Below are 13,576 nucleotides of genomic sequence, written 5' to 3' on the forward strand. Positions count from 1 at the left end.
CACATATGTGTCGGAGATGTATCAAATATGTATCAAAAATATATTCATAATATAAAATTTTGACAACCATTTATTTGTAATGTAAACTACAAACTGATAATAGATGATTGTATTAGTAGGTTGATTCAATTAAATCAATAAAAATAAAAGATAATAATTTAAAACAATATATCGTGTATAAATTATATATCGGAAATGTATCAAATATGCATAAAAAAAATTATATAAAAAAACTACAACAAAAAATACGTATAAAAAACAAGAAAAAAAGTTTGAACGGTCGAATATGGATCGGAGGTGTATCAGATATGTATCTGTTATATAAAATTTGATGATGATCCATTTAAATATATTTTTTCAAGTTCCTTGTTTTATGTTTGATTATTTTTAATTTTTTTACATGATTAAATTCACCACATTGCTGTTATTATTATTTAAAATTTATTTTTTAGTAACTTAAATGTTTTAAATTTAAAATATTTTTTTTAATTAAAATAAATATATCATACATCATACATGTATCTATCATATAAATTGCAATAAAATAAATGTATCATACTTTTGAGAAAATTTCGAGGTTTTTTTTTGTATATTATGCCTATTATTAATTAATAATTTTATAATTAAAATATTTTAAGCAAACTATAAATTAAAAACGGAATTTTTGAAAAACATAGCTATTTGTTTTCTTTTAATTCTTATATTTAGATATAAATCAATCAGATGGACCGATTCATTTACACCAAGCTGAACCAATTGATTCAAATGGTCTGATTCATTAGCCCACCCGAGTGCCTAATACTCAAATTCAAAAGAACAAACTGAACCAGTTGAGAGCAAAGTAGAACCAAAAAGGCGAAATTCCATATTCCATGTATAAAATTTTCTCTGTAACTAAACAAATTTCTCAACTTTGATAAATTTATTGATCTGGGTACCTCATATTTACAACTTCCCTTACAATTTTGATCCATCTCATACATCTTTTCCATGTCTATACAAACACAAATTTCTTGATTTCTCCGACAACAAAATGGAGAAGGTGAGAATTGGAGCAGAGATGTGATGAAGATGAGAAAAACAAGATTATTTTGAATAATTCACACCCGCTCAGCTGGATTCCAATTATGGATTCAGATTATAAATAACAAATCAAGAAATTTTACTAATAATCAATGTGGTTAACTGTGAATTATTTGTTCTAAAAATGAACATAGGCCAAATATGTATTTGAAGTAACCAAGGCTACGCAAAGGAAAGGTGACAAGTAGGTGTAGGTAGGGCTGGTAAGAACCGAATTAGATCGAAAAATCAAACTAAACCAAACCATAGTTTATTGTTTGGTGTGGTTTTTGGTTTAAATGGTTTTCGGTTTTAATATGTTCTTCAAATCTGTTCTTAGAAGAACAGATGTTCAGGGCTAGAAGACGACCGGAGGGCGGCGGCAGTGGCGGCTGTGGCGAATGGTTTGGGTCAGCAGGCGGCAGTGGATAGGTTGACCAGATGGATTTGGTTTGATTGAGTGTGGTTGGATTTGATTGAGTGTGGTTAAATTTTGATTTGATTAAAATTTTTTAGAGGTATTTTGGGTGTTTTAATTTTTTTTGGATATTTGATGACGTGTCAACTGACACCTGGCGCCGCCATTTTTTTTCCAATTATAGCCGCCAAAAAATAAGGGGTATTTTCGTCCATAAGGGGTATCATGTTAGATGAAATGATTGCCAGTGAGGATGTAGAGATTAAACAGATGGATAAGAAAATGAGAGAAAAGTTTAACAATTACTGGGGTGATGCTTTAAAAATGAACAAATTGATTTTCTTCTCTCATATCTTTGATCCTACTTATAAATTCAAAAAACTTTTTATTTTCTCTATGTAATCTGTTTGGTAAGGAGTATGGTTTTATGTTGTTTGACACTGTTAAATATGAATTAAATGTGTTATTTGATGAGTACTAAATACATATTTGAGTGGTATATCTGGAAGTGAAAACTTTCAGTTTAGCTCTAGTCAACCTGAGAAGAGACTTGTTTCTAATCAAGTGTCAATCCTACCTATGCCTCCTCCTACTAAGAGGCATACATTATTGATGAAAGCCAAATTTGTTGAGCACAATTGTATGCATTTATTTTCCGTACATGTAAAAAGTGATAAGTGACTGAAGCGTATAATAATGATTTTTCAGAAAAATTTGTCTGTTATCACTTTTCGATCTGTAAAAAAAGAGACATGTCTATAGTTTGCCCCCTCTATGACGATAATTGCCAAAATAGGTCAATTCTTGACAAATAACGAGGCTCACTGTTTAACAAGTGGCCTAATTACTTAAAAACCACCCACCTTTTAACTTTTTTTCATTTATACCATGACCTAGGAAAATGTTCATTTGTACCGTATTTTCGATTTTTATGTTTCATTTGTACCCCAAAATTAATTTTTTTGATAATTTAATTAATTTAAGGATGAAAATATTAAAAACAAGATACATAAATGATTAACATTAACGTTTTATCAGAATATAGGTTAAAAATGAAGGATTAATTTAAATTCTTTTTCAAAAGAAAATAGGTCAATTTAACTCATTAGGGTAGAGATGAAACATAAAAATCGAAAATAGGGTACAATTGAAAATTTTCCTAAGTCATGATTTAAATGAAAAAAAATTATAAGGTGGGTGGTTTTTAAGTAATTAGGCCTTAACAAGTAATAAGAATACTTTCCAACTTTAGAGCTGAGCTGTTTACTCACCAGCGGTTTAGTAATGCCCTTATCTGAACATTACCAGTTGAGGTGTTCGGTACGGATTTCGTGTCCCATGTTTATGCCTACTCTGCTACGCCTAAAAGTAGTATTTCTCAGCCGTTCTAAAAGTCGCCTGTTGAATCTGAACTACCCAAAATTAGCTATATTCTTATTTAATTTATGAGAATATAGAAGTAAACCTTTTAAAAGATTGCAAGTTTACTTCCAAATTTTTAATTTTTTTAAATCATTCCAACAATATGAAGGATCAAAACTTACTACCAATTGAAACAAGAATTGAGTTTTTCATGTATTAACTAGCTATATGTTCTGTTATTTAATATTAATTTTACCACAAAATATCTAAAAGGACCTAAAATTTCATATATTTAAATAGCATACAATGGCCATTCTTAAAAAAATGCTTCTAAAGGACTTGAAAAATGATTATGGGTACTAATCAATGCACTGGTCTGACACATGAAGACAACATGTGAGAAAAGCCTGGAACATGAAGAACCAATTTTTAAAAAACAAAGATATATGATGTAAGCAGAATTTGATAACCATAGCTGGGAATGATAATATCGCATTTCCCCTCTTAAAGTGTGTGAAACAACCATTACAATGGCAGGATTTCTAAACTACCAAGACAAAATTTCATGAACACGTAATCAGAATCCCGCTCTACGCCTCTCGTTTTATAGAATCTATTATCTACTTCAACTGTACAGCAGCGCTTGGGTAATGATCGGGAAGATCCCAACGAAACTGAACACTAAAATGCCCCACCACCAACAGCCTAAGCCGCTTCAAGGATCTCTGCCGTCACCAGTATTTCTGTCAACTCAGTTGCAAGGAACCATACCAAGGAGGTCGGGGCTTCTGTGGATTTAGTGTCACTGTATCACTACCTGACCAGGAGGAGATTGTGGTGGCACAGCTGATGGAAGAGAAATCTCGTCATCGCCAACCTGCAAGACCCTTCTGGCAGTTGCCTGAAATTCTTCTTTTTGACCAATCTTTCTTGAAGATATCATCACTCCTGATTTAGCTGTTTCAGAAGAGTTGTTATTCTCAGGCGATGTTAGGTTCGCCTGTGCCATCGCTATAACATTGCTAAACACGCCAGCTTCTCTTAGCCCTTGGACAATGACCTGTGTACATTCAATTAACAAAAGGTTTTCTAGAAGTGGCCGAAAGACTCTCCACACATTCACTTAAACTAAACTTATCAGCTGAAGGAGGGGTTATCGAAAGTTACTTTGTTTTTTTCAAAGTAAAACTTGTTCACTTTTTACCGTTGGATGAATTACTATCACTTTCAGCCAATGGTAAAAATAACAAAGTAAGCTAAAAACAAAGTAACTCTAGAAAAAGCCGCTAAAGAAACCTTAGCAAAAAGTGGGTACCATGGGAGCATAAATGCGATTCAAGATGCCCTTTCTCATGAGTTTGAGGTTCAGTTCTTTGTCGGTCCACACAACACGTTCCTGGTACCTAATACAATAATAATTACATCAGTGGCAGTTAAGATAGAAAATTTGACAATTACTTCACTGGATCTATTCAACGTTCAAAACCCTTGATAATATTAATCATTTCATGAATTTTTTTATTCATTTTAACAAAGCTCTGAAAGAAAAATCAATTATCATCACATTGATGGCAACAGAATCTATATATGCTATTGGTGGTCAGTAAAAAACTAGAAGAGCAACATGTGTTGCCATAAACTCTAATTTGAATTAATCAGCAAAGGAACATAGAAAGAGTCTATTACCATCGGAGCATTTCATCCTCTGTTGCAGTTGAAGCAATTATGAATGCCTGCTCATCATAACACAATAGGAGCAGAGTGGTAAGTTAAATAATTCATAATCAAGTCTCTACATATCATATGGTTATTGAAATTTAAAATTTATAGCCAGTGAATGTCTGATGTGAAAGGAAAAAAAGAAAAAAATAATGAATGTCGTCACTTTAAGCAGAGTTTATTAATCCAGGGCCAAAAGAGATGCAAAGTTTACCATTATGATTTGAATAAAACCTAAATTATATATTTCATAGTTGTGTAAGGAGAACTGGTCGGAAAAGGCATGCTATTAAAGATAATAAGTTGAATTTTATAAGAGTCTGATCAGGGGTAATATAAACTTTGGTGTTTAATAGTACAAATGATAACTGCTATGCTGAAAACATCACAAAAGAAAATGAAGAATATTAATCTTTTACAGTATAATTATCCCTTGACTTCAGAACTTCCCAAAAATATAATAAAGAATCAGTAGAGTGATCTTCTTTATTGACAAAAAGACAATGGATAATCTAATGGCTGCTATTATACCCAACAAAAGTTGAAAATCTACAGAATAAGTTTTGAGCCAATGCCCTATTGCATCTTAAAAAAAAAAACCTGAGTGTTAAATAATATATAAAGTAAACAACTAAACAATACGGCATATTCAATATTTTTTTAAGAAATAATAGGAATAACTATAAAGGTTCATAAGCAAAGAGAAGTACAAACATAAACATCATTTTTCATATTTTGGCCAATTATTTTACTTTCAATCAGCTATGAGTCCGTAGGTTTTCAATAAAACCCTACAGTTTGCACGCCATCAAAATCCAAATTAATTCATGAAGTTCAGTATTACTTAAGACAGTAAGATGTGAATATTGCTGACGTAGCCTCTACATGGAATTTAAAAACAGGAGATAATGACAAAAGGGAGACAGATGCCAAAAAAAGTTTATTTCCCTCCCTGCTTTATTAAAAATCTCACCTTCCAATTCTATTGCATATTGAAACAAAAATAACGCCACCTAGTTGTTCTAACTAGAAACTATCTCATAACTGGATGATAAGTTGAGATGAAAGCCCCACAGTCTTCTAAGTTCATCGCACTGAACTAAAAAAGTCAAAAGAACTAAATCGAGATACCACCTAAACACTTTCTTGTTCATAGATTACTAAATGAGTGTGTTTATGCATGTGTTGACAATTACAAGGGAAAAACAAATAGTAATAAGTGGAATAAAAGAAACTGAACAATTGTCTTGAACTAGGAAAGAGAAGACAGTCAAACAGTATAATAGACTGAACATGGATCATAACTTACAGCTCTGTCGAATTCTAACATAAAGCATCTTTTGACATCATCCTTTGTTGGCTTGCATCCACATCGATCACGTCTGGAAGTCAAGTCAGAAAACTTGGTGTATGTGTAATGAAGAACAGCAGCTTCATCCAATTTAATTTCACTGTAATAATTTACACGGAAAACATTTAGATGCTTGTCAACTCTTTCAGAATGAATTTCAAAGCTTCTTGTGCTGAAATGAACTCAAGAAATAACTAACATAAAATTCACTTAATGATCATGAATCATGATAGCATAACCTTTAAAAGTTAGACTACCAGCAGCAACATCCACATAGTTGCATGTAATGAAAAATACTCGATCAAGCATAATTAATGTAGTTACTAATTCAATTACCTATCAATATACATGCAGAAATGAACATCATCGACTAAATAATGACTATAAATACAAGGGAGAAAATGTACACGTAATTATTATGACTTGAACAGAATGACCATACTTTGGAGTCTTCATATAGTTATGCCATCTATGTGCGCCGTTAGGACGTAGATGATCTTGAATTCGAGCAGCAGATTTTCCATTTCCATATGTCAAAAAGTAGTTTGGATTACCACGAGTTGCTTCTCTGTAGTTTCCAAAGTATACATCTTTTGGAAGATGGTCAAAGTTATTCTTGAACATTGAGACCTATGCCAATGAAAAAGAAAAAAACATTATTATGATTAATAAAATGTTTTCCTAGTCCATATGGACAAATTTCAACAACCCAAGGATACAAAAAACAAAATTATAGGATTAAGTTAGCTCCTGGTCAAACAAAGCTAACATATGCAAACCACAAAAATGAAATTGTAAAGAACAATAAGATATTGACTAGTTGCGTCATACGAAATTCATCGTTGTTTTTTTCTCAACCCATCAGTTCTATGCTAAATAAGCACAACTAACAAGTTGAAGAAGCTCAAACAGCCATAAAATTAGGGTTACAGAAAAATGGATTACAAATTTCATGAACTTCTAAGCACTCCAATTCAAAGAATTCAGTAGTTCCCATTCCCAGATGTACATTTAAATATAACATTTCCATATTACCAAAATCCTTCAAAAGCAAAACTCAAATTCTTCATTTTTAAATGAAACTAGCTACGGTTGTAAAATAAAATATTAAATAAAGAGATCATAATCATACCTCGCTAAAAGGCTCCTTGATGTCATCTCGTTCAACACTGCTCTCCTGAGACATAAAATGCTTCCATTAATTTACAAAGCAGAATTAACCGAAATATTTGGAAAGCAGAGAGCAGGTAAGAGGATCAAATTTATCGTACATCTCAAGGAAGCAGTTCCACTTACATAATTTGGAAAGATAACCATATCAACATTTCCAGGAACATCTAAAAGTAATTGTCGCAAAGAATATTCACGAGCTCCGGCAGGGTGTATAAGTTCATCAGTATCAAGATGAAATATCCAGTCCATACCAGCCTCCTAAAGTTTAAAAAATCATAAAATTATACGGTTGAGGGATTGCTTTACAAAAAGCTCAAAATTACACGCTGAAAAAAAAAATGGCAGATGCTCATGAAAACATAATAACCATACCCTTGCCATAACAATAGCCATTTCCATGTTGAGGGATTGCTTCACAAAAAGCTCATAATTACATGGTTTGTAAAAGAAACTTGCAAGCCAAGTCTCATTCCAGATCCGGCTGAAAACCAAATAAGGAGTATTAAAAAAAACAAAGTATTATAAATCATAAAATTCAAAGAGTAGATAGCAGATGCAGAAGAACAACTACAATGCAACTTTCTTTATCTTGAAAAAGTATGTTGTCTATCTCTGTTTAATTTAATTAATTTTACATGATCACATATTATATTCATACAAAAATATCAAAACGATAATTGAAAAGAAAAAAGAAAAAACACCAATTCCAGACACTTTATCAGGTTATAGCATCGATGAATATAAGGATCACATAATCCAAAAACAAATAAATGGACGGACGGACCTTCTAGCTTGTTGTTCTTCTAATTCTCTCGTCCTGTATATAACTTTAACACCCTAAAAAGATGCACATAAACCACTTATAACAGTGAATTTGATATAACAAAAAATATTCAGCAAGTCGTCGAATTATAAGAAGACACTTACAGGAATTGTTAGGAGAACTCTGGAGATCTCAGGAGTGGCAGCCTTGCCTTCAACAAAAAGAAAAAAAGTAGAAACACCAATAACCTTATGATAAAATATCCATGGTAATGTCTGTTCTAAGCCTGCAGATGTGCTTGTAGTTATACATATCTGCCACCAACAAATAGCAAATTCAATAAACAAGTAATCCCATGTGAAACAAAAAAAATCCCAATCATCAACATTTTCCAGAATCACATATAACAAATAATAATAATAAAATAAAGGCTTAATTGCTTAAAAACTTTAGCATTTTAAAATGAACTTTCAATTTTGGCAATTTAATACATAAAATGTCATTTGCAATTCTAGACACTGAGCGAATTTCCATCATGCTGATGTGCACACCGGAATAAACACTGTTCCGGTGTACACATAACGGAAAATTGCTCCGTGCTTAAAATTTCAAAAGAAATGAAAGTTGGTCTAAAGTTGGTGTTTTTCTAGGCAATTAAGCCTAAAATAAACTGTGAAAAGGTGCATAATTTGAATTCTTAAAGTGAAATACAAAAAAAATGAAATAAAATATTCGAATGATCCCCACAATTTAACACAAACATCCCTAAAATTGAACTAATAAATCTTTAACAATAACAGTATCATAAGGGATGGGATCCAATTCCAAATACAAACCCGAATAAACCCGAAAAGAAAGAAACGGACCTTAGGTTTAAGATCCGACGAAAAATCAAAATTCCAGTTCTTGTAATAGGGGAACGAAGCGGAACGGCTCCGACCCAAAAGATCGGAACAACCCGAAGAATGTCCACCATTCGAGGAGCCACGCAAAGAAGAAGAAGAAGACACACTAGGATTATCCATACCAGGGAACTGATGGTGGTCGGGCGACCAGCGAGTAACCGGGTCGGTCAGCCCGCCACGCCATTGCAGAAGAAAAGCGAAGAGCGCGAGAGTTAAAGGAAGAAGAGTTAGGAGTATTAAGAGACGCGAAACGAAGGACGCAGAGTGTTGGTGCTGGAGTGAAGATTTAGCAGCACCCGCCATTGCAAAACTGGTGCATCTGTGTAAAGATTGTGGGCGAATTCGTAAAGAAAATGAAATATATAGAGAGAGATTGAAGAAAGAAACTGAAAATGGGTGGAAATTTAATTGCTAAAGAAGCCGTTTTGTCGTTGGCTTTGTAGTTATTGCCGTCCTGCAAAGTTATTCAAGAACTATTCTATTTTAACAAATACACCCCTCAAATTATTGTAATATTTCGCTTAGTCCATAATGTTTCTGATTTAACACTTTTAATCCTTATTATTCTTTTTCTTTTATAATGATTTTTGTTATTTTCTCCCTCTCAATATAGAAGTTTCACTTTTTCTTTATTCAAATCTTCAATTTTTTTGAATGTTCTGTTTTTATTTTTCAATAAGGTTTAAATTTAAATTATTTATTTATGCTTATTTTGTTATTCAAATAAAATATCAATGTTTAGAACTCAATTTACAAATTTACAAGATGTCGTTCGTAGGACAAATAACTAAAGGTGAAGATAATTTATTTTTTAAAAAGTATAAAATATGATAAGACTTTTTTTAAATGAGACGGAAAGAATAGTATATTTGAAAAAAAAAATTATAATCTACATTTTTATACACTTTTTTCTTTTATTGTAATGTTTCATTTGTCCAACATTTTTTTTAAAGTGTATTATTAGAAATAAAAAAAATTAAATCTATCTATTTTTTTAATTTTCACGTCTAATGGTACAAATACAATAGAGAAAGTCATAAAAAATGAATTATATAACATTATTCTTATTTTTGATTGCATGATTTCCAGGAGATTTAAGAGATCTATGGTGTGAAAGAGTTTTATGAATTTTATTAAGATAATTTCAATTTAATGGAGATTTGTGAAAATGGAAGAAAACTAATTTTGAGGAGAGATTAGGGGTGTAACTGAGTCGATTTTGCCCGCGAACTACTCAAAATTTTAAGATTCGTTTGCCAGTTTTAGTGGTATTATACCTAAAAACTCGCGAAAAAAGCTCGTTTATATATTTATATGCTAATTTGATATGTTATTATGTTAATTTTGAACCTTAAATATTTGATTCATATATATTTTTATTAAAAAGTAAATATAAAATAATCAATTTAAATTTATTTATGTGTTTAAAGAAATATAGTATTTAATTTTTTTATTAAATTATTAAATAATTAGTTTTGATTTAAATTTATAAAATAAAATGAGATTTGATTAAACTCATGAAACTCGTAAGTTTTCAATAAACTCGAGAAACACTCGATACATAAACTCAAAACTCGACTCTAAAATAAACGAGTCAATCTCAAAATTCTCTATACTAGACTTAACTAGATTTATTTACATTTCTAGAAAAGCCTCTCTATTTTCTATATCAGTACATTGTGATTCAAAAACTATTCTACATATGATGTATTAAAATAATTAAACATGACATTTTTTGTATTTATAAATGGTATTGTTATTATTATATAGTTTATTTGAAAATCTACAATTATATAATTTAATATTTCAAATTCATATGAATATTTTTCCAATCTTATCTTGAAAAGAGAATTTAACAACGAATAAAATGCTAAAAAGGTTTGGAAGACAATTGTATAATTAATTAGCCCTAATTAGAATTTGCAATTGGAAAGACTGCAAATCAAACTAATTTAAGAAATTAATTAAATTATTTTTAAGGGGAATCCATTGAACTATGAAAAAAGAGTAAGTGAGATTGGATATTTATGGTATGAAGCTTATTAGTTTTGTATATGATTTTATGTGCTAGCACATTGTATATAATGGATTACTTATAATGCTTTTTTGCATTTAAAATTTAAATGTTTCCTTTTTTATTTATTTTCTTTTTCAATTTTTCATTTCCAGTAAGGAAATGAATCCATGAAAAAGGCAATATTTCTGTAGAATTTGGAAAGCTCATTTCATGAATTTAAAAAATTCAAATATCTAATTTCATCCTTGAATTTTACTGAATAATCTCTAGGGCTCTTGAACCTCTATTTTCTAGCAATTTGATAGACCTGGCAATTCGTGTTTGCGGATTATAAACGGGTCAGACCCGTTTAGACACGAGAACAGTATGATTACTAATCGGATTTGATATAAAAACTCAAACACGACATGAATATTACATGAGCTACACGGCACGAATATTATATGGCACCACACGACACATATAAACACGTTTATCTAAACATATTAACAAATCAACTCGTTTATACTGACATGTTTGAACTTATTTAATTATTTAAATACTTTTTAAATTTATTCTATATAATACTAAAAGAACTATTATTATATTTTGAGATAAATACTATTTTAATTATATATAATATAAAAAATTTAAATAGAATAAAAAATGTAATAACATTTAAATTATAAAAAATAGATAATGTTTAAATAAACTAGTTAACCGTATTTAGACGGTTTACACGTGTATACCCCATTTACACGTAAAATTAATCATGTCATAAACAAGTAGACCCGTTTATGATCCAAACCCGTTTACATCAAATCCAAACCCATTTAATTCTGTGTCATGTCGTATCATTTAATGGTATCGTGTCTAAAATTAGACATTTTAATTTGAATTTGTGATCTTTTATACCCTTGAAATTTTATTTTAATCTATTATTCATTTGATTTCTTTTATCTTTAGCAATTCTAATCTATTTTCTGTGTCTTTCAAATTTTAAAGTTTATACTTTACCATATAATTTCTTTTAAATCAAAATTGCAGTAAAATAAAAAATTATAAATATGTAAAGATAAATTAATTTTTTTTAAAAGGACAAATTGAAATGAAAAATAATTTAATTATAAATAACCTGCACGACTTAAATAGAAATTTCCCCCCTCAATCTATAAGTAATGAGCAATTAACATATAAATTAATTTTGTGGGCAAATCAGTACACGAAGTTGATGATTATAGGCAATTAGTCCCATTTTGGAAAATTACCTTATAAGTTAATGGGGCAAATTGCCAATTGAGAGGAATTAACTTACAAATTAAGGGGACAAACTGTCAAAATGAAGCTAATTGCCATAATTATCAAATTCGTGTATTGATTTACTACAAAATTAATTTATATGTTAATTGTTCATTACTTACAAATTGAAAGACTATATTGCCACTTAAATTTAACTCGCACATAGGTGACTAATTTAAATATTATATTTTGCCCCATGTATATGTAACATGGTGGAACAATATCATTAAAAGTTGGTATGATATATGTAAAAGGTGTAAATTAAGGGCACAACAATAAAAAAAATCTCAAAGTGATTTTGGTTACAAGAAAAGGATATCATATTCATTTATTTTATATTATTGGACAAATGATATCATATTTATTTGGAAATTGTTTAATGGATTTTGTTTTTTTGGATATTAACTACATGCAAAATACTATTAATCACAATTTAACTTACTAATCTTTACTTTTATGCAGTAGAACCAATTCCACTTATGCGCTAATACATCTAGATAATCAGTTTACCTTAATACATTTAGGTAAAATTAATTGGTGTAAAAGGTTCATTCAACACACAAAAGTCATAAGATAACAATTTTCCAAAATATCTTAATCTCTTTAACTCAATAGGAATAAAAAAAGTCTACGAGTTGTTGAAGTAGTGATCTTAACTAAAATTAATTATAGATTCATTAAATTAAAGTAACTTAAAGCTATTACTTGGGTTATTAATTTTGAAAGTTAATAAACTTTGCCCGAGTTGCACTAATGACTAAACTTCAATTCGTTATAAATAGTTACTCTATTATATAAAAGTTGACTTCGGATGGTTTCTAAATAATTGAATAGTTACTCTATTATATAAAAGTTGACTTCGGGTGGTTTCTAAATAATTGTCGGACGATTGTTTCCTACATGATTGGCAGATGCTGAATCGCTCCTTCCCTTTTTGCTGTGTCATTCTACAATTTTATAACTGCTAGGTTGCCACGTCAAAATTTTCTCTCTCATATCCTCCTTCTTCCTAACAAAAAACTTGCATTATAAAAAATCCAGAAAATTTCTTCTATTTTTTCTCTCAACCTCACAAAACTCTAACTTCCGGTCTTTGCCAGTGTCCTCGCCGTCACCAGCCCTCAACTGTTGTTGACGCCAATGTCCACCCCCAATAAGTGCCAACGCCGCAGGCATCCTGTAATACCCCAAATGTTTTAAAATAATTAAATTGTGCCACGTGTCGTGAATTTCGATAAATTAAATTAAGAAGGATTTAATTTAATTATATCGGAAATAAAGAATAATACTTATTAAGAGGATTAGCGGGAATTAAGAAAATAACTTCGGAAATTAATATAAAATAAATTATAAATCCCGAGATAAGAATTATTTCTCCAAGATCCGCGAAATATTTTGTAGTAGTTGTGATATAAGTTTCGGGTCAATTGGAGACCTTTTAAAAATTGGACGCTGATGCGTTTAGGACTAAATTGTAATTTTGGAAAAGTTTAAGGGCTAAGATGTAAATTAGCCAATTGACCCTCAA

At 30.3% G+C, this 13,576-nt stretch overlaps 1 protein-coding gene across 1 annotated transcript; it reads right to left on the minus strand.

Moving 5' to 3' along the window:
• Positions 1 to 3,239: 3,239 nt before the first annotated feature.
• Positions 3,240 to 9,176, minus strand: LOC126677889 (glycosyltransferase-like At2g41451). Its single transcript, XM_050372710.2, has 11 exons — positions 8,715 to 9,176; positions 8,013 to 8,162; positions 7,870 to 7,922; positions 7,458 to 7,566; positions 7,209 to 7,343; positions 7,045 to 7,089; positions 6,355 to 6,542; positions 5,871 to 6,012; positions 4,529 to 4,575; positions 4,158 to 4,245; positions 3,240 to 3,902 (listed from the first exon to the last, which is right to left on the minus strand). Exons 1-11 carry the CDS (start codon positions 9,054 to 9,056, stop codon positions 3,645 to 3,647), a joined length of 1,557 nt encoding a protein of 518 aa, XP_050228667.1. The 5' UTR covers positions 9,057 to 9,176; the 3' UTR covers positions 3,240 to 3,644.
• Between the last annotated feature and the right edge of the window lie 4,400 nt (positions 9,177 to 13,576).

Source organism: Mercurialis annua, linkage group LG4 (genome assembly GCF_937616625.2).
Source record: "Mercurialis annua linkage group LG4, ddMerAnnu1.2, whole genome shotgun sequence".
Lineage (NCBI taxonomy): Eukaryota > Viridiplantae > Streptophyta > Magnoliopsida > Malpighiales > Euphorbiaceae > Mercurialis > Mercurialis annua.